Source organism: Lynx rufus, unplaced genomic scaffold, assembly GCF_022079265.1.
Source record: "Lynx rufus isolate CCGP_SWC_20201006 ecotype Redwood Valley unplaced genomic scaffold, mLynRuf1.p SCAF_11, whole genome shotgun sequence".
NCBI lineage: Eukaryota > Metazoa > Chordata > Mammalia > Carnivora > Felidae > Lynx > Lynx rufus.
The window spans coordinates 41,906,247-41,926,514 of NW_025814825.1; the positions used below are offsets into that span (position 1 = coordinate 41,906,247).

General features: G+C 42.3%; 1 protein-coding gene across 7 annotated transcripts in view; it reads left to right on the top strand.

Annotated features, from left to right (window-relative positions):
• The first annotated feature begins 3,210 nt into the window (after nt 1-3,210).
• GBF1 (golgi brefeldin A resistant guanine nucleotide exchange factor 1) overlaps nt 3,211-20,268 on the top strand; it is a 122,345-nt gene continuing 105,287 nt past the window's right edge. For 5 of the 7 annotated variants that reach the window (XM_047073358.1, XM_047073351.1, XM_047073356.1 and 2 more), the window contains exons 1-3: nt 3,211-3,442; nt 16,920-17,025; nt 19,192-19,258. In XM_047073358.1, coding sequence (XP_046929314.1) covers nt 16,930-17,025; nt 19,192-19,258 — 163 coding nt within the window. In that variant the 5' untranslated portion in view covers nt 3,211-3,442; nt 16,920-16,929. Of the gene's footprint in view, nt 3,443-16,692; nt 16,803-16,919; nt 17,026-19,191; nt 19,259-20,268 lie in introns of those variants that run through there. The other 2 variants (XM_047073353.1, XM_047073352.1) reach the window with 2 other exon arrangements.

Consider the following 20,268-nt stretch of genomic DNA (forward strand, 5'->3'; position numbering starts at 1 on the left):
CGCGGATTTTCTCCACTTGTCGCTGTCTGTCTCCGCGCTTTTGTCTCTGCTCCAGTACTCCCATGTCTTGCCTTTCTTTCCTCTCCTTTCTCCTCCGCTGCTTTGCTCTTGCTGTTTGTCCCTCTCCTCCCTCCTCTGCCCCTTTGAAAGACTAATTTATCTTTTTCTGTGCTATTTTTCTTTACATCTTTCTTTTCTTCCTCTTCTCAGCTATCTCCTGTCCTGTCCCCCCACCTCTCTCCTCTTCTCCAAGTAAGGTGGCTTCGTTAAGAAAGCAGGGTTTGGAATGAGGCAAACCAAGGTGTCATTCTAACCCTGCCACCACCACCGAGTGTCCTTGGGCAAGCAACTTATCTACTACCCGCCTACTCCCGCCTACCCCTCAGAATTAAAGGAGGCTCTCACTGTAAGTCAGGGCCTGGGTGGTTCACCTGTTAGTCTACACCCTTGGCTTGCCCAGGCTATGTTCTCACAGGCTTGACAGGGCTAGCTTCTCCCAGGGTGATACCAGGTTCATCCTGTGGGCAAGATGTGGCCTTGATGCTTGCTAGATAGGGAGTTGCAAGGGACAGGACTGATGTGCCAAAGAACATATGGAGTGAGGCTGGGTTGCTTGGGTGCCCCTGAGGGCCCTAGGCCTTATCATACAGTATGATCCTAAAATATATCTGACCAGTCATGTCTCTGCCTAAAACTCTGCAATAGCTCCTGATTGTTAAGACAAAGGCTACGGGGCGCCTGGGTGGCGCAGTCGGTTAAGCGTCCGACTTCAGCCAGGTCACGATCTCGCGGTCCGTGAGTTCGAGCCCCACGTCAGGCTCTGGGCTGATGGCTCAGAGCCTGGAGCCTGTTTCCGATTCTGTGTCTCCCTCTCTCTCTGCCCCTCCCCCGTTCATGCTCTGTCTCTCTCTGTCCCAAAAATAAATAAACGTTGAAAAAAAAATTTAAAAAAAAAAAAAAAAAGACAAAGGCTAAGCTCCCTAGTTTGGCATACAAGACTTTCAGGACCCGACCCTGCCTCCCCCTCCCACCCCACCCCAGTGCAAAAGGGTGTTTTTATTAAAGCATGGGGACAGGACCCATGGGCAGGAAGAGCTGCCTGGACCTGACCTTGTCTAAATCTCCAATCTCCTAGTGGTTTCCTGCACACCTCTGGCCTTTCTTCGGACAGTAACATATTCCCAGCCTTCATCTTGCCAACTCCTACTCATCTTCCTAAGCTCCAATCAGGTCTCATTTTCTCAGAGAAAATGGGTTCCTTAAATACCCAGGGTATAGCTAGATGTCTAGCTTCATGCTCCCACAACCCTGTTACACACACTCTCTATTACTCCACCCACCATACTGAAGAGATCAGCTTATGTGAAGTCCTCTATGATGCTAAGCTTTAGGAGGTCAAGTACCATGTCTTCCTCATATTTCTATTCCTAGGCATTATGTAGAACTCAATACTGAAATCTAAGAGGGAGATATTCTGCCTGGTAAGATGATGGATATTGTCATCTTTCCCCCCCTCATTTCTAACACACTCCCATTCATGCATTTAGGTTGATTAATTGTTGGAAGTGTATGGGAGCAGAGATGAGGAGAGTAGGGAGTTTTGGTGTACTTAGGATTTTCCAGTTGGCTCTCCAGGACCTCTCAACCTGAGACAGGCCCAGAAGACCGAATCCCAGGTTTCAAATGAAAGTGGAAATGGCTCAGGTACTGTGGAAAGAGGTGATATGGTGGTTCTGTCTTCTTCCTCTAACTCTCTTTGGGTGAAAGAGGCAAGATCCTCAAGTTGGACCCAGAGTTCAGAAGCCTGGTCTGCAGGTGCAGGAAGCTGTTGAGGAGTTCTCAGGTCTGATGTTCAATCTTGTGGTGTCTTCAAATTAGAGGAATCTAGAGCATTCCCACATTCCTATGGGGTTAGGTATGGAGTTTCTCTGGATTCAGGTCATCCATAAATGGGGAGAAAGTTGGTATCTTTTCCCACTGCCTCGGTAGTCTCTTCAGGTCTGCTGGGACACCTGGGCTCTGTTCCAGCAGACAGTCTGAGAATTACACCATTCAATCAGCAAGGAGAAAACTCATCCCCTTGTCTTCTTCCTACACACTCTCACTTCTAGGTAATTCTAAATATCCTGGCAACCTCTATCATCTCTTGCAAGGGGAGAGGCAGCTGGAGGTAGAAGAGTGAAGATTGGGGTGGGCATCTAGTCCTTGGGCCTCTTAGCATTTCCAAGGCAAACAGGAAAGGCTTTAGTTTCTTGGCCCAGGGTGATGTTGACTAGCCCTCATGATTAGATTTTTTCAGGTAGGTAAGTAGTGTCCAGTGCTTAGTATGAAGAGGAGAGTTGGAAGTACAACCCGATAGTCTAAGGCATAAGAAGTAGTGAGAGGCAGTGAAAAGGGAAGCTGGACTGAAGGTGGGGACACCTGGGTTTGTCTCTCTGCTCTGCATTAATTAGGTACGTGAACGTGGGGGCCATCTTTCCACCCTGGGACGCGGTTTACAGAGACCTGAATTAGATATCCAAGATTCCTGCTCCCTCTCTCATTTTCTCTCTTTCTGAATGATAGGAATGCGGCACAAGATGCAGAAACAGAGTTGTAATGGGACAGACACCCATATGAGAAGCCAAACAGGGCAGGCGGGCGGGAGGGTGGGGAGGTTCCAATGGATTATGGGACTGGTTTTAGGATGGAAAGAACCCAGAGCTGCCTCGAAAGGAAGTGAGTGATCCCTCAAAGGGCAAGATATTGGCCTAGATAACTTTTGTTAGGGGGTGGCCGGGGTGGGCAGGGGAGGGAAGTGGAGGGCAGTAAGGTCGCCCGCTCAGGCTCTCAAAACGGGCCCCGCCCCCTTTCCAGCAAATCGTAACTTTCCTCCCCATAATGCCCAGCAGCCACTGCTAAGCGGCACACTGCAACCAAACCTACCAAGCTCCACCTCTCCACCCACCCAGCACAATTTTTAATTTTTATTGGCTCTTTTAACTGTCACTCAGAGAGTCCTCGTATCCGTTGGTTGTCCCCTACCTACCCTTTTCTTTCCCTTGTAATCTCGCCTCCTTAGGTAGTACCCGCCTCCCTAAGCTAATTTTCTCTTTCTATTGGGTAGCTGGAATGCCACTTCTCACGATACAATGCTATGATTGGCTGTAAACAGCAGGGCTCGCGCAGTTACCAGGCAGCGGGCTAGACTGAGGCTAGTTACCACGTCAGAGAGCTGACAGGGAAGGTAGCCGGCTCCACCGCCCGTTCCGGCCGACTCTTTCTGGCCGTCTGTGCGCTCCCTGACTTCGGCCTCAACTTCCAGGAAACAGGCTCCTTCCCTTCTCCCATCTGCCACCAGAGCCGGGAGAGCCGCTTAAAGACGCCTTCGGGGCCCGGGCTGGACATGAGCAGCGGCTGCGGGTCCTGGGACTAGGCCCCGCCATTTTGGATCCGCTGACAGGTCAGCGAAGTCTCTTAGAGTTTCAGTGTCGTAAAGGCCGCCTTGACATCGCCACAGGGAATGAGGGGAGGAGGGCCCTTAAATTGGACGAGCCGGGTGGGTTAAGGACGCAGACGCAATAATAAGTCGGGGAGAGATTGTTGTGGGAGGGAACTGGAAGGCATGCAGGGGGCAAAGGTCAGGCCCCCGCGGCTGGAGGGGCGACTTCGGCTCTGACTTCTGATCCCTTTCGGGTGTCCGAATCTTTCTTCTTGTGTTCTCAGGCTTAATCTAGTCTTCAGCTTCCCTCTTCTCGAGCTTTCTGCATCCCAAAGAGCCCAGTCCTCAAAACCTGAAAGCAAACCTAAAGAACATTGTATGTACTTTTTAAGATTGATTTTTAGACCTTAGGCATGAGAGTCTCTGCAGATCCCGTACAGCGTCCACTTCTGTTTGACTGCCTCATTAATACAGCTGACTGCTTTTTAAATCCTGGATGATGAACTAGTGCAACCTAGACTCAGGTAGTGAGAAGAAGTGTGGAAGGATTGAGGTCAGTCTTAGGAGACTGGGACTAAGAGAAGACTGCTCTTCTAGGGCAGCTCAGCTGCCAGTCTGCGTCTATATGTAAACCCTGGACTTACCTTCTGAGCCTGTTCTTCCTTTACATGATTGTTTACAGATATTCTCTTCTGGTGTATGTTTTCAGTTGGCATTTACCCCAGGGTCTTCAATTCATTTGGCCTAAAGAGATGTTCATTCACAAGGAAGCCACTCTATTATGGCATATTTGGCTGAGAACAGAGAAGGATTTGAATATTGGTGGTTTGGTACTGTTGGCCTATTATTTTTAGTGGATAAAAGAGTCATGAAAGATGTTCAGCTAATTTAAAAGTTCAGCAGAGTGAACGATGGAGCATAACTCCAAGGAGTAGTTTATGGCGCTGTGGTAACTTTCAATAAACTTCTGTATTGTAAAACTGTAAAAGCCCCCAGAGGTAAAGAGTGTCTTCAGAAATGAGGAATAGTGTAAGTAGTGTTTTTTAATGCATAACATAGAAAATTTTATGCCTTTAATTCAGGTACACAAGGCAGTTCTCTGGGCCCTGTGGGGGATACAAATAGAAAGGTCTGTTTTGGGATTGTTCTGTTTAATTTACACACTTCTTAAAAGCAGTAGCATATATGTGCAATGGCCTAGGTAGAGCATGAGGTGGGAATGAGCAGTATCAACCTAATGCCTTTCAGAAAGTAGTGGACACTTCATAAATGTTATCTTTACCTAGGATTAGTTTTAGTATGTGGTCCTGACTTGTGGCCTGGTTCTGGCTCTGGCAGTCAGGACTTTGCATGGTGAAGTAGTGACAAGGAGCATCAAAACCTCCTTGTGTTAGAAGGAAAAACTATGTAGGATCTATAGTGACTAAACTCAGTTTCTTCCTACCTAATACCCTCTGCCCTCCTGAAGCGTGTGTGTGTGTGTGTGTGTGTGTGTGTGTGTGTGTGTGTGTGTGTTGGTGTGGGACAGTATTTATTGTTTGTATTTATCGATTTAAAATAAGTGGGATGGAAATGGTCCAGGAAATAGTTTGTGTTTTAACTCGCTGATCTAAGTTGCAGAATTAAAAAAAAAAAAAAAGTGGCTTTATGAAATGACATAGCCTAGGAAGTATCCGGTTTGATGAGCCTGCCTTGCTCACCTGGGTTGATAGGCCCTGTTGAGCCCTGTTGAGTTGATATGCTTTGCATAATAAGCAATCCAGTCTTTGATTAGATAGTGTGACCAATCCAGCATCTTTTCACTTGGGCCTGGAAGTATCTCAGGCTTCAAAGATTTTCCCTTTCTTTACCAAAATGTCATTTTCCAGATAGTAATAGTTTTTGCTTCCAACCCTCATCTCAAATCAAAAACTTTGTTCTTCTTTTGTATGTCAGCCTTACTTCAATTAAAAAAAAAAAAAAGAGGGGCGCCTGGGTGCCTCAGTCAGTTGGCATCTGATTTCAGCTCAGGTCATGATCTCACCGTTCATGAGTTCAAGCCCTGCGTCAGGCTCTGTGCTGACAGCTCGGAGCCTGGAGCCTGCTTTGGATTCTGTGTCTCCCTGTCTCTCTGTCCCTCCTCACCTCTCTCTCTCTCTCTCTCTCTTCTCTCTCAGTAATAAATAAACATTAAAAAAACTTTAAAAAAAGAAAGAAAAGAAAATTTGTTCTTCCTTCAAGACTTGTACTTGAGCTTCATTTCAAAAGTGGCTGTAGACAGTGATGTCTACTCTTTTTTTTTTTTTTTAATGTTTATTTATTTCTGAGACAGAGAGAAAGCATGAGTCAGGGAGGGGCAGAGAGAGAGGGAGACACAGAATCCGAAGCAGGCTCCAGGCTCCGAGCTGTCAGCACAGAGCCCGACGTGGGGCTCGAACACACAGACGACGAGATCATGACCTGAGCCGAAGTCGGACGCTCAACTGACTGAGCCACTCAGGCGCCCCCAGTGATGTCTAATCTTGAGATTGATGCTCATTGACTCAGTAAGAGCTCAGGTTGTAGGCACATATCATGAGTAGCCGGGTACCAATCCCAGTTGAACTTGAAGTTCTCAGTGTTCCGCCACTATTGCACTTCCCCAGTGTTCCAGAATGAAGGATGATTGCCACTTTTAGATACTAACTTCATTGATAGGGTACTTAAGACTGGCTAGTATGAGCAGCTAGAGAGGAAAAAGACACAGCTCCTGCTTTTGAGAAGACTCACTGTATTTATACAGCATTCACTGGAAGGATCATCCTAGCCTTTGTTTGCCATTTCTATTGATTGATCACAGTCTGCTCCTGTGGTTCAGTGTGACTAATTAGAATAATTCTGCTGTTGGGATAATGGTGGAGTCGAGTTGAAGGGAGAAGGGGAGGTTTTACTGTCAGGCTAGAAGGGCTTGTGTAAATGTAATTGGCAGCTGTTTAGCTTTTATTGTTCTTTTTCTATATTTCAGTATGTTCAACAGCAATTGTTTAATTAAATGAAAATATAATAAAGCAGTATGGTGATTTGGAGCCCCAGTCAGAGTGGAAGTAATCATGGAAGTAGTGATTGGTTGCCATCACATAAAGCAAGGATTACAAGCTTAAATGCCTGAGTTTTAGGCAGGTAATGTAAATGAGTAAAGTAAGCCACATACGAATATATAAGGGTGTAGTGGGGACTGTAGTGTACTGGAATGTGGGCACAATGTGACCAGTCTTGGTGTTTTTCAGGAGAAACTTGAAATTCAGATCATTGTGTTTTAAACTCTTGGCAACTAGTTATAAAGTGTTTAAAAACCTTTTTGCAGGCAGAACAAAGTATGTCTGTGGTCTGGATTTTATCCATCATCAGTGGATGATGACCCCTGATACACAAGATAGGCATGCCTTATGAGACTTAATCACTGCAGTTCTCTATGTATAATCACACAGACTAACTTTTTATCTTTGTCCTATTCTGCAAACTGTTACCCTTAATTTTCACCTTGGGTGCTCTGCATGGTTAACAGATGAGTGAAAGAGAGGAGCATTGTTTCATTTTTTATCTCTAGGCTGATAGAAGGGACATCTTTGGACATATCTTAGTGGTTCACCTTGCATATAGTTCTTGGGATAGACTCAGGATCTCCGTAGAGGGAGGTGTCGTGGCAGAGCTGAAGTACACTGGACACCTGATTATTGGGTTTGGGAGGATTTTCCAGTTGTGGCCTGTCAGGGCACCAACTCTTCCTAGTTTGACTTACACTTACCTCTCCACCCTTGGGATAAATTCTTGAGCCCAGTAAGTTGTTTACTAATTCAGTAATTCTTGGACACTCTCTGCTTTATTAGCACAGAACTATGGTATATATGGTCCTTGGCCAGCTCTGGGAATCTTACAAGCTGTATCTTTAGTGCTTTTCTGGAATGTTTGAGAGACTAAGTAAAAATAAACCTTGGAAGGGCCAGTTGAGGGTCATTTAGTTTTTACCCTCTCAGAAAGTCCATCAGTTTTCTTGGTTTGCACAGCTCTGTATTAGACATCAAAGCACCATGAAACAGTCTTTGCTTTTTGAGAATGTAATTTTTTTTTTCCTTTAGAGAGAATGGATGGGGGGTGGGGAGAGGGGTAGAGGGACAGAGGGAGAGGGAGAGGGAGGGAGAGAATCTTAACCAGGTTCCACACTCAGTGTTGAGCCCAATGCGGGGCTCAATCCCATGACCCTGGGATCATGACCTAAGCCAAAATCAAGAGTCAGATGCTCCACCAACTGAGCCACCCAGGTACCCTGAGAATTTAATTTCTTATTGGATAAAGACAACTTAAAAACAATTTTTTTTAACGTTTTTTATTTATTTTTGAGACAGAGAGAGACAGAGCATGAACGGGGGAGGGGCAGAGAGAGAGGGAGACACAGAATCGGAAACAGGCTCCAGGCTCCGAGCCATCAGCCCAGAGCCTGACGCGGGGCTCGAACTCACCACGAGATCATGACCTGGCTGAAGTCGGACACTTAACCGACTGCGCCACCCAGGCGCCCCTAATGTTTATGTATTTTTAAGAGAGAGAGAGACTGGGCATGAGCGGGGGAAGGGGCAGAGGGAGAGGGAGACACAGAATCCAAAGCAGGCTCCAGGCTCTGAGCAGTCAGCACAGAGCTCAACACTGGGCTTGAACTCACAAACCTCGAGATTGTGACCTGAGCCGAAGTCAGACACTTAACGCCACGGACCGTGAGATCATGCCCTGAGCTGAAGTCGGACGCTTAACCGACTGAGCCACCCAGGCGCCCCTAAAGACAACTTTTAAAAGCAATTAAGAAAAAAACTTCTGGGTGCCTAGCTGGCTCAGTTGGAAGAGCATGTTGTTGTGTTTGAGCCCCATATTGGATATAGAGATTACTTAAGTAAATATTAAAACAAAGAAAAAACCCCATAAACAATGGTGTACTAGTAACACCTATTTACAACCAAAGAAAATAAGACCCATATATACATGTATGAAGAGTTGGCATGGGCACCTGGGTGGCTCAGTAGGTTAAGTGGTTAAACATCCAATTCTTGATTTCAACTCCGGTCATGATCTCACAGTTTGTGGGGTTGAACCCCAGGTTGGGCTCTGCACTGACAGCACGGAGCCTGCTTCAGATTGTCTATCTCTCTCCCCCTCCCCAGTTTGTGCTCACGTGTGCTCTCTTTCTCTCTCAAGATAAATAAACTTGAAAAAAAGAATTGACAGTAAAGAATTATGTATTTCAGAGAAGAAAGGTGAACATGCAAATAGCACACGAGGAGACTTCAGGAAAATAGATGCGAAAACAGAATAGACTGGTGGGCAGATGTAGGTTATTTTTGTCTGTAGAGTAGCCTGTATGGAAGGTTTGTAACTTTTGGTAGAGAAACAAATATGGGATGCAGAAAGGTTTGCCTGCATAGGCTTAGAGTCCTTGTCTTCTATGAAGTCATTGTTCTTACAAGAGGTGGATGTTAGCTGCACTATATTGAATAGTCAGTCTTATGTTAGTCCACCCATTTGTTCATTTGGTCCTTCAGTATTTATCATTTTTGTTATAGGCATTGGGGATAAAAAGGTGAATAAATCATGGTGTCTTCCTGAGATGCTTATAGGAGAGACACACTAAATGAATAATTATAAATCAGTATAAGTTATTTAAATAGAGCTATGTACAGTGTAATGGGATGACAGAAAAGGAGTACTAATACTCTCTGAGAGAGTGGAAAGGTCTCATAGAGCAGGCATTATAATAACAGCTAATTTGGGGGAGTTTTAATAGCTTTGGTTCCATGCTAGGTGCTTTACAGCCTTCTTATGTAGGCCTCATAATAAATGGATGAGGAGGTACTCTCTTCATTTTGCAATGGAGAATTGTAAACTGGGGCTCAGAAAGGCTAAGAAACTTGGCTAAGATTATAGAGGTGGTGATGGTCAAGACAGTTTTGCTTCTGAAGCTTGTTCTTGTAACCACTGTGGTATATTCTGACTCATTGACTCTTGGATGAAATGAGTAAGGGTTTATTTACCAGATGGATAAGAATGAGAAGAATACTCAAAACAGAAAAAGGAACAGTATGTGCAAAGGCAGACAACAAAGACCATGACTTTAAAAAGAAGGAACTTTTGGGGCGCCTGCATGGCTTAGTTGGTTAAGAGTCTGGCTTCGGCTCAGGTTGTGATCTTAAAGTTTGTGAGTTCAAGCCCCACATTGGGCTCTCTGCTGTTACCATGAACTGCTTCAGATTGTCTCTTCCCCTCTCCCTCTCTACCCCTTCCCCGCTTGTGCGCGTGCATACAAGTTGTCTTTCTGTGTCTCTCTGTCTCTCCCCCTCTCTCTCTCAAAAATAAATAAACATTAAAAAAATAAAGGAACTTTTGATGGTCTATTTCATACATACAGACAGAATATGTATAGCTTATATGGGGCATCAGTGTCCCCTACCCGGCTTAAAAAGCAGAATATCACCAAAACTGAGGCCACTTGTATACCTTTCCCTATTAGTCACATTCCTCTTCCCCACAGCCAGTATTCTAAATTTTTTGTAAGTTTCTCTGGGATATGGTCTTAGCAGTAGAATTGCTGAGATACAGGATATGAAGTTCTTCAGTTTTGCAAGATAATGCCAAATTGAAATCCAGATGAATTGAATCAGTTTACATATTAGCCACTTCCTCTGCATTTTTACCAACTCCTAGTATTGTCAGATTAAAAATTTTTTGTGGGGGTCCCTGGGTGGCTCAGTTGGTTGAGCGACCTACTCTTGGTTTCAGCTCAGGTCGTGGTCTCAGGGTTCATGGGATTGAGCCCCTGCATAGGGACTCTGTGCTGATGGCATGGAGCCTGCTTGGAGTTCTCTCTCTCTCCCTCTCTCTCTCTGCAAACCACCCCCCGCCCTCCACAAATAAATAAACTTAAAGAAAAATGTTTTGTGCTATTTTTGTGCTGTAAAATGGTATCTCATAGACTTCTTTTATAATTTTCTTGATTATTAATGGTGCTAATAATGTTTTTGTGTATTTGCTGTTTGTATTTTCTTTTTCTGTGAAATAATTATTCATGTCTCTTGCCAGTTTGGGGGAAGGTTTATATGCCTATTCTTAGAGTTTTGTAACATATTATGGATATTGCTTCTTTATTAGTTATATGTGTAAAATATACAAATATTTTCTCCCAGCTTGTGATTTATTTTTCCCCTCTTTTTTTATGGTATCTTTAGAACAAATGTCTGTAATTTAACATGGTTTAATTTACCAGTTAAAAAAATTTTTTTTAATATTTATTTATTTTTGAAAGAGAGAGAGACAGAGCATGAACAGGAGAGGGGCAGAGAGAGAGAGGGAGATACAGAATCCGAAGCAGGCTCCAGGCTCTGAGCTGTCAGCACAGAGCCTGACATGGGGCTTGAACTCTATGAACCATGAGATCATGACCTGAGCCGAAGTCAGACGCTTAACTGAGTCACCCAGGTGCCCCTATTTACCAGTTTTTAAAATGGGTTGTGCTTTTTATTTCCTGTTTAGGTGCTTCTCTCTTATGCTCAGGTTATAAAAGTATTCTCATATATTATCTTCTAAAAATTTTCAAGTTTCCTTTTTTACATTTAAGTCTTGAATTCATTTGAAGTTGATTTTTTTTTTTTTTTTGTATTCCATGAAGTAAGGATCCAATTTGTTGTTCCTGTTTCTCCTGCTTTTGTTTAGATCTAGAGGGAGTTGCCAGTTGATAGAGTGACTCCTCTTTGAATCCTCTTGGGGTGAGTAACTGGGATGCCACAAAGCACGAGGGGAATGCTATACACAGTGTTTTCAAAGGATATATGTGGCTCACAGTCTCTGGGCCAGTGGCCTATTGGCTAGGGATGTTAGTTGCTGTGTATTTGCTTGTTCCTTCTCACGTTATTTCTGATAGAAGATACACCTTAAATTTATGAGGTCCTCTGCAGGCCTTTGTGACCTTGTGATCAGGGGTTCTAGGCTGTTGCCTACCAGGTAGCAAGTGGTTCATCCAAGCTTCCCATTTGAAGCTGAAGGGCAGATTCCCTTGGGACAATCACTTTGTGAGGAAACAAATGCTCAGAGGCCGGGCAGGAGATAAAGCAACTCCCCATAGTCCTTGAAAATAATTCCTCTTCATTTTCTAGTTTCTTTTTTCTTTTCTTTTTTTTTTTTTTTTAAACTAAGAAAAGAAGCTTAAGACAATGCTTTTTTTTGCTTAGGTCCTCACTATCTTAGAAAGTTGTTAGCTTTGGGGAGTCTGGGTGGCTCAGTTGTTAAGCATCTGACTTTGGCTCAGGTCATGATCTTACTGTTTGTGAGATCAAGTCCCACATTGGATGAGCACAAGTCCGTAATTGGGTGGGCACAAGCCCTGCTTTGGGTGAACCCCACTTCTCTCTCTCTCTCTCTGCCCCTTGCTCACTTGAGCCCCCTCTCTTTCTCTCTCAAAAAAAAGTAAGAAAGAAAGTAAGTTGTTAGCTTTTGATGCCTAATAAATTTTGATCAAGTGTTAGGTTGGTTACTTCAGTTTGGAGTCCCAGTTCAAAATTTATTTCTTCCAGGAAGCCTTCCAAATAACCACTAGATCCTATTAGATCTCAGTTAATCCCATTGACACTTTTTTTTTTTTTTGCAATTTGTAGTATAGTGTTGTTTACCTATATTGCTGTTATTTTCAGTATGAGTGTTTTCTCTCATTCTCTTAGTTCTTTTTTTTTTTTTTTTAATGTTTATTTATCCTTGAGAGAGAGGAAGAGCATGAGCTGGGTAGGGGCAGAGAGAGAGGGAAACACAGAATCCAAAGCAGGCTCCAAGCACCAAGCTGTCAGCATAGAGTCTGATGTGGGACTCCACAGAGCCTGACCCAGGACTCGTACTCACGAACTGTGAGATCATGACCTGAGCCAAAGTTGGACACTCAACCAATTGAGCCACTCAGGAGCCCCTCTCTTTGTTCTTTGAAAGAGAAATTATTCTTATTTTATAGTGTTCCTTTACAGGCCTTCCAAAATATTTTTTTATAATGATAGGTATTCAGGATACATACTGAATAATAACTGTATTTTTTTTTTTTAATTTTTTTTCAACGTTTATTTATTTTTGGGACAGAGAGAGACAGAGCATGAACGGGGGAGGGGCAGAGAGAGAGGGAGACACAGAATCAGAAACAGGCTCCAGGCTCCGAGCCATCAGCCCAGAGCCTGACGCGGGGCTCGAACTCACGGACCGCGAGATCGTGACCTGGCTGAAGTCGGACGCTTAACCGACTGCGCCACCCAGGCGCCCCTAACTGTATTTTTTTAAATGTTTATTTATATTTGAGAGAGAGAGAGAGACAGGGCGAACGGGAGAGGGACAAAGAGAGAGAGAGACACAGAATCTGAAGCAGGCTCTGGGCTCTGATCTCTCAGCACAGAGCCTGACGTGGGGCTCGAACTCACGAGTGGTGAGATAATAACCTGAGCTGAAGTTGGACGCTTAACTGACTGAGCCACCCAGGTGCCCTGAATAATAATTATATATTGAAGGCCTTCCATGATATGCCCCACACCTCCTATTATTACTCTAGGAATAATGTTCTAGCCAATCTGGAATAATCATGATTCCTTAAATACCTACTGACTTTCCTACCTATGAGCCTTTACCCTTGCCATTCTTCCCTTATATTTTTTATTGTTTGTATCCTGTCTGTTGTTTAGTTGCCTTTCTAGAGCCTTTTGCCAGAAATAATTTTCTTTTTTCCACTACTATGACACTGTGTATTACTCATGTATTGAAGATCTATATGGGCTTGTGTGTGTATATATGTGTTTTATCTAAACTACTAGATTATAAATTCCTTGTGCGTGGGTAGTGACATTCTGTATGCTGTGCCTAGTATTTTGCTTAGCATGTGTTAGGTAATGTCTTATTGACTAAAGTAAATGTTAGCTAATTAACATTGGTTGCTGATCTTAATCACTTATATATGGAATAATACAACTGTTCTTCACTATTCTAATTTAAAAATAGGTAATAAGTAATATATATGTGTGACACAAAATTCAAAAGGTAAAAAAGAATATACAGAGAAAAGTAAGTCTTCCTCTTATCCCTGTTCCTCTGTTCCCTTCTCTGGGGGCAGCCTCTGTTAGCAATTTCTTCAAAATCCTTCTAGAGATCTAGAACATACTCATCTTGCCTAAATAATTTAAGGAAGGAGAGATACTAGAGATTCTATCTTTTCTCTTCTGATACTTTGAATTACTTTTTATTTTTTTAATTTTTTTAATTTTTATTTTTTTTTCAACGTTTATTTATTTTTGGGACAGAGAGAGACAGAACATGAACGGGCGAGGGGCAGAGAGAGAGGGAGACACAGAATCGGAAACAGGCTCCAGGCTCCGAGCCATCAGCCCAGAGCCCGACGCGGGGCTCGAACTCACGGACCGCGAGATCGTGACCTGGCTGAAGTCGGACGCTTAACCGACTGCGCCACCCAGGCACCCCTGAATTACTTTTTAATTTGTTTATCTTTAGTTTCTTGGTTCTCCTCCTTATTGTTGTGTATGTTCTCATTGTTGGATCTTCTCAGGAGAGAACATTGTGTGCCTAGGACATTTAGAAAGTAGATAGTCTTCTGGGACTAATCTAGTTGTTTCTTTAAATTGTCATTAAAACAAATGTGTTGTGGGGCGCCTGGGTGGCTCAGTAGGTTAAGCGTCTGACTTCGGCTCAGGTCATGATCTCATGGTCTGTGGGTTTGAGCCCCGCATTGGGCTCTGTGCTGACAGTTCAGAGCTTGGAGCCTGCTTTGGATTCTGTGTCTCTGTCTCTCTCTGCCTCTCCCCCACTCACTTTCTGTCTCTCTTTCTCTCTCTCTCTCAAAAATAGATAATGAACATTAAAAAAATTTTTATTATAATGGGGCACCTGGGTGGCTCAGTTGGTTAGCGTCCGACTTCGGCTCAGGTCATGATCTTGCGGTCTGTGAGTTCAGGCCCTGCGTCAGGCTCTTGTGCTGACAGCTCAGAGCCTGGAGCCTGTTTCAGATTCTGTGTCTCCCTCTCTCTCTGACCCTCCTCCATTCATGCTCTGTTTCTCTCTGTCTCAAAAATAAATAAACGTTAAAAAAATTTTTTTATTGTAATGTTTTTCATACTTCTTGCTTTCTGGGGGCCCTGTCTTCTGCAAAATATGCAAATGGAACTACTTGAAGGTTGCATTCTTTTCTGTATATCTTTGGCTCATTTTCTTTTAGATCCCACTAAACTCGCTAAATGCCTCATGGGCAGAAATTATATCTCATCTCTTTAATTAATTTTTAATTATATTGATGGTACAGTAATATATTCTTCTTGTAAAAAATTAAAACATTCTAGATAAGGCTAAAGTATCCTCTGATTACTCACTGATTTCACAGTACTTTCTCTAGAGATAACTATGGTTATTGAGTTTGGGGTATATATATTCTCTGTTTACATATATACATATTACCTGGACAAAATACATAAAGTATACTTAGTAGCATGGATGATTCACAAACATAATGTTTCAAGGGAAAAGGTCAAATTGCAGAAAACTACTTGCAATATTGTATTAGTTAAATAAAAGTACAAAAATATATGGAATGATGTTATATATTATTTAAAGATACATATCAGGGGCACCTGGGTGGCTCAGTCGGTTGAGCGTCTGGCTTCGGCTCAGGTCATGATCTCACAGCTTGTGACTTCGAGCCCTGCGTGGGGCTCTGTGCTGACAGCTCAGAGCCTGGAGCCTGTTTCAGATTCTCTGCTCCTCCCCTGCTCATGCTCTGTCTCTCTCTCTCTCTCTCTCAAAAATAAAAACATTAAAAAAAAAAAAAAGATACATATCAGTGAAGTAAAAGTACAAAGCAACATAAAAGTTTTATAAACGCCACATTTAGAAAAGTGGGACCTATGGATGAAAGAGAGGAGGATATGATTTAGGGAGAACACACAGTGACTTCAGTTGAACTATTCTTAATCTGGATACTGGCTGTTATATTACTCTTTATGTCATACTGTAAGTTGAATATTACGTATTTTCAAAAACAAAAATCTAGCATTTTGTAGGATGGGTTGGTTGGGTTTTACATAAATGGTAACATAGAGTCATATACTACAGTTTTTTTCATTCCACAATATGTCTGACAGCTCTTTCTGTGTCTTATTTGTTTTGTATCCTTAGTACTCTGAAAGATGCCTTATGCATAGTAGGTGCTTAATAAGTAAATATTTGTGGAATTCTTTCTTCTCTTAACGCTGATAGCCTTACTGTTTTAACTTCCCTGGAGTCTGATCTAAATGTTTGTCTAACTATATGCTCCCCCTGCCCTTTTCCCTCTTTGCTTTTTAAAATTTTGTCCTTGTGAAGAGGATTTTTAAGTAACGGAAAGCGGTAAGGTTGGTTTTACATGCTCCTAGGTTTTTCTCTATGCCAAGGAGAAATTCTGTTTTGTCTTGTTTTGTTTTTGTTTTGTTTTTTTGTTTTCACCTGGGAAGAGAATTACATATCTTTTCTAAGTGCTCTTCTAGGCAGCAAAGAAAATCCTGTGATAATTCAGTTGGGAGCACATAAAATACTAAAGTAGTTATTTCAGCTTCATTTCAGAGATGCATATAGAAGCAGCTTTAAAATGAGTCTGCTTTTCAGTCTATCCTATTAGAGAGTTACTGCTATAAGCAAGTAAACTTGACTTTTCAGAACTTTTTAAAGTTTGTGTTACTGCCACTGTCCACTTTTCTGGAGCTGACCTGGTAGAAGGGATGTAGTAGATGAGTGGACGTTGTAACTGTGGTTCCAAACCAAGGCTGTTTTTCTAACAGCCTTCATTCTTTTCTTTTAACTCAAACCTTCATTATTACTTTATTGAGGGGATAAAGAAAACAAAAGTAAGGTCTGAAATATATCTTTAACAATCTAGTAGCACAGATGTATCTGCATACCTAAAGTCCTCACAGGAGAGATTTTGAGGACAGTTGACTGAAGAATTTGACATACTTAATAGAGATTGTTGAGGTGCCTTTGAGAAATTTCCTGGATTGATACTTTTTTTTTTTTTTTTTTTTTTTTATTTTTGGGACAGAGAGAGACAGAGCATGAACGGGGGAGGGGCAGAGAGAGAGGGAGACACAGAATCGGAAACAGGCTCCAGGCTCTGAGCCATCAGCCCAGAGCCCGACGCGGGGCTCGAACTCACGGACCGCGAGATCGTGACCTGGCTGAAGTCGGACGCTTAACCGACTGCGCCACCCAGGCGCCCCGGATTGATACTTTTTGAGTTGTTTCTTGAACTTCCAGAGACCTCTAGGTGAGCCAGGTGGCTGGATTCATAACATAAGATGGATTTCATCCCATCCTAGTATTACAGGTGGGAAATCTTGGTACTAAGAAGTTAAATCATAATTTTGACCTTAACAGGTACTGATTTAAATATGGTATGCTCTGAGTAACCAAATATTAACTTTTCTCTTAACTGTTTTGGTAGGTTTGCCAGGATGGTGGATAAAAATATTTACATCATTCAAGGGGAGATTAACATTGTGGTTGGGGCGATCAAACGAAATGCCCGTTGGAGCACTCATACTCCACTGGTAAGTGGGGAATGGGCAGATCACTTGGTCACTGAGTTGTTGTAAGGGATCTGATGCATGGTTAAAAGAGTTATCAATTTCCCAGTAATAATGAGAGCAGAAGGAATTCAGAGTTGTCCTTGGTATCAAGGACCCTTCTGTTTTATTCCAACTGGCATCAAATTTATAGGCTGCCTTTTTTGCTTTGGGACCCAAAAGATGATACTGTTTTTCTTCTAGCTATTTTTGTAGACAACTTACGGTAGTAGTTGGGACCTCTTAAATATACCTAAAAATGTCAGAAAGATGCCTTATCTTCAGATTCCCTAGGATTATAATTAACTGTCAAAATGGTACATGGAATGTGACTTGGTGGTACTCCTTAGGAATAGGAGTATATCAAGCAGGCCGTGTCTTGCCAATCAGATGAGTAAGAAACTTACCAGTTGTAAAACTGGCTTTCTTTGTTGTATATGTATGTTCAAAGATATTTTTTGTGCAGTTGTATAAAACAGTTTTTGGCACAATTGTAAAAACAAGTTTAGACGTTTCTACCTCAGTGGATATGGATGTATGTATATATATATATTTGGAAATATCTTATGTTCATTTATAAAAATGGATTGTTTAGTGGTGCCTGGCTAGCTCATTTGGTAGAACATGCGACTTTTGATCTTGGGGTTGTAAATTTCAGCCCCACGTTGGGTGTAGAGATTACTTAAAAATAACCTTATTTTATTTTATTATTATTATTTTAGTAGGCTCCATGCCCAGTGTGAGGCTTGAACTCATGACCCTGAGATTAAGAGTCACATGCTCTACTGACTGAGCCAGCTAGGTGCTCCAAAGACTTTTTTTTTTTTTTTTGAATTTTATTTTTGAGTAATCTCTACATCCAATGTGGGTCTTGAACCTACAACCCCATGATCAGGAGTCCCATGCCCCACTGACTGAACCAGCCAGGTGCCCCAAAAATAAAATCTTAAAAAAAAATGGTTTAGGGGTGCCTGGGTAGATTAGTCTGTTAAGCGTCTGACTTTTGATTTTGGCTCAGGTCGTGATCTCATGTCTTGGGGTAAGCCCCATGTGGGGCTCTGCACTGACAGCACAGAGCCTACTTGAGATTCTCTCTCTCTCTCTCTCTCTCTCTCTCTCTCTCTCTCTCTCTCTCTCTCTCTGCCCCAGCCCTACTCACGCACGTGCTCACACTCTCTCAAACATTAAAAAAAAAAATTGTTTAGAAGCGAGAGTGCAGTCAGCAATGTCTTTGAAATTAACATGTACAATTATATAATGAGTATGAAGGAGAAGAGACAGAATAATACATGTAATTTAATCTATTGGGATGCTATAACAAAATACCACAGATTAGGTGGCTTATAAACGAGGAACTTCTCACAGTTCTGGAGACTGGAAGTTCAAGATCAGGATGGCAGCATGGTCAGATGAAGTCCCTCTTTTGGGTCTCAGACCTCTTATTATATCCTCACATGATAGAAGGGGCAAGGGAGCTCTCTTTTATAAGGATATTAGTTCCATTCATGAGGGCAGAACCCTTACCCACCTTCTGAAGGCCCTAATCACCCATCCTTTAAAGGCTCTACTTCTTATCATATTGGACATTAGGATTTTCACATAGAAGTTTTGAGGGGATTGGGGCGCCTAGGTGGCTCAGTTGGTTGAACATCCGACTTCAGCTCAGGTCACGATCTCATGGTTTGTGAGTTCGAGCCCTGAATCGGGCTCTGTGCTGACCTCTCGGAGCCTGGAGCCTTCTTCAGATTTTGTGTCTCCTCCTGCTCTCTCTGTCCCTCCCCTGCTTGCACTCTGTCTGTCTCTCTCCAAAATAAACATTAAAAAAAAAAAAAAAAAAAAAAAAGAAAAAGCAGTTTTGAGGGGACATAAACATTCAGACCATAGCATGTAAAGGCCTTGGCAATCTATGGTAGCTTGAGTGCTATGGTCATGGTATAGATTAATATTTCAGGATTTATATTTTAAGTAAGTCCAGAGTATCTTTTTGAAAACAGGACATCAGGGAACTGGAAGACTGAACCATGGCTAACTTTCTTTTCCTCAGAAGGAAAACTTAATCATTGGATTCAGACAAAGAACCCTTGATCTGTCTGTTATTTCCTTTTTCTTCTTTGTCTGATACTGACTTTTTTTTTAACCTATGTGTTATAGGATGAAGAACGGGATCCTCTGCTGCATAGTTTCAGTCATCTAAAGGAGGTTTTGAACAATATAACAGGTAAGTCCCCACATCTAGGTAGGATTACTTATCCTGATAAAATGAACATGTGTTTTTATTGCGGGGATGGACAGACTTTCTCTGTAAAGGACTATATAGTAAATGTTTTAGGCTTTGAAGCCATAATAACTGCAACTACTCCATTCTGCCATTGTACCTCAAAACCAGACATAATACTTGAGAGAGTGATAAATACTTTTTTTCCCCCCCCCCAAAAAACAGGTACAAGCCAGGTTTGGCCTGTGGATGTAGTTTGCCCCTGATTTACTGCATTGCTGGTCCTTTTCCTTGAGTTCCTAGGAGGATGTCCTACTTTCCTGGGGAATCAGTGTTCATACAATTAATAAGCTTCCTTTATTGTTTGAGTTATAATGAAGTTATTTTTGGTAATTTTTTGGTTTTATTTTGTTTTAACTACTTTCTTTCTCTACCTCATGCATGCTGTGAGGTAGGAAGTCTTTTTACATTTGGTGGCACAAGTGAAGTTTTTAGTACTTGCAGCAAAACTCTGGTCTTATAGAAGGTCATCACTTAGGGCCTTAATTCTGTGTAATGCAGATCTTTCAGTCTTCATGTGTTCCCTTTTTCACTCCCCGTTTTCCTAATCATAATAACTTTATATAATATTTATATGTTTAGAATTTCTTTTTTTAAAAAAATTTTTAAATGTTTATTTCTGAGAGAGAGAGAGAGAGAGTGAGCGAGGGAGGGGCAGAAAGAGGGAGACACAGAATCTGAAGCAGGTTCCAGGCTCTGAGCTGTTAGTACAGAGCCTGACTCAGGGCCGAACCCAGGAACCTTAAGATCATGACCTGAGCTGAAGTCAGACGCTTAACCAGCTGAGCTACCCAGGCGCCTCCATGTATTGAGAATTTTCAAAGCTGCTTCCATGTTTATTACCTTATTGAACTTTTACACAACTCTGTGAAGGAGGCGTAGCAGGTGTTGTCCTCTTTTTATGAATGAAGTTGAAGCCCGGAGACATTTTCAGTGATTTAGCCGAGGTCACA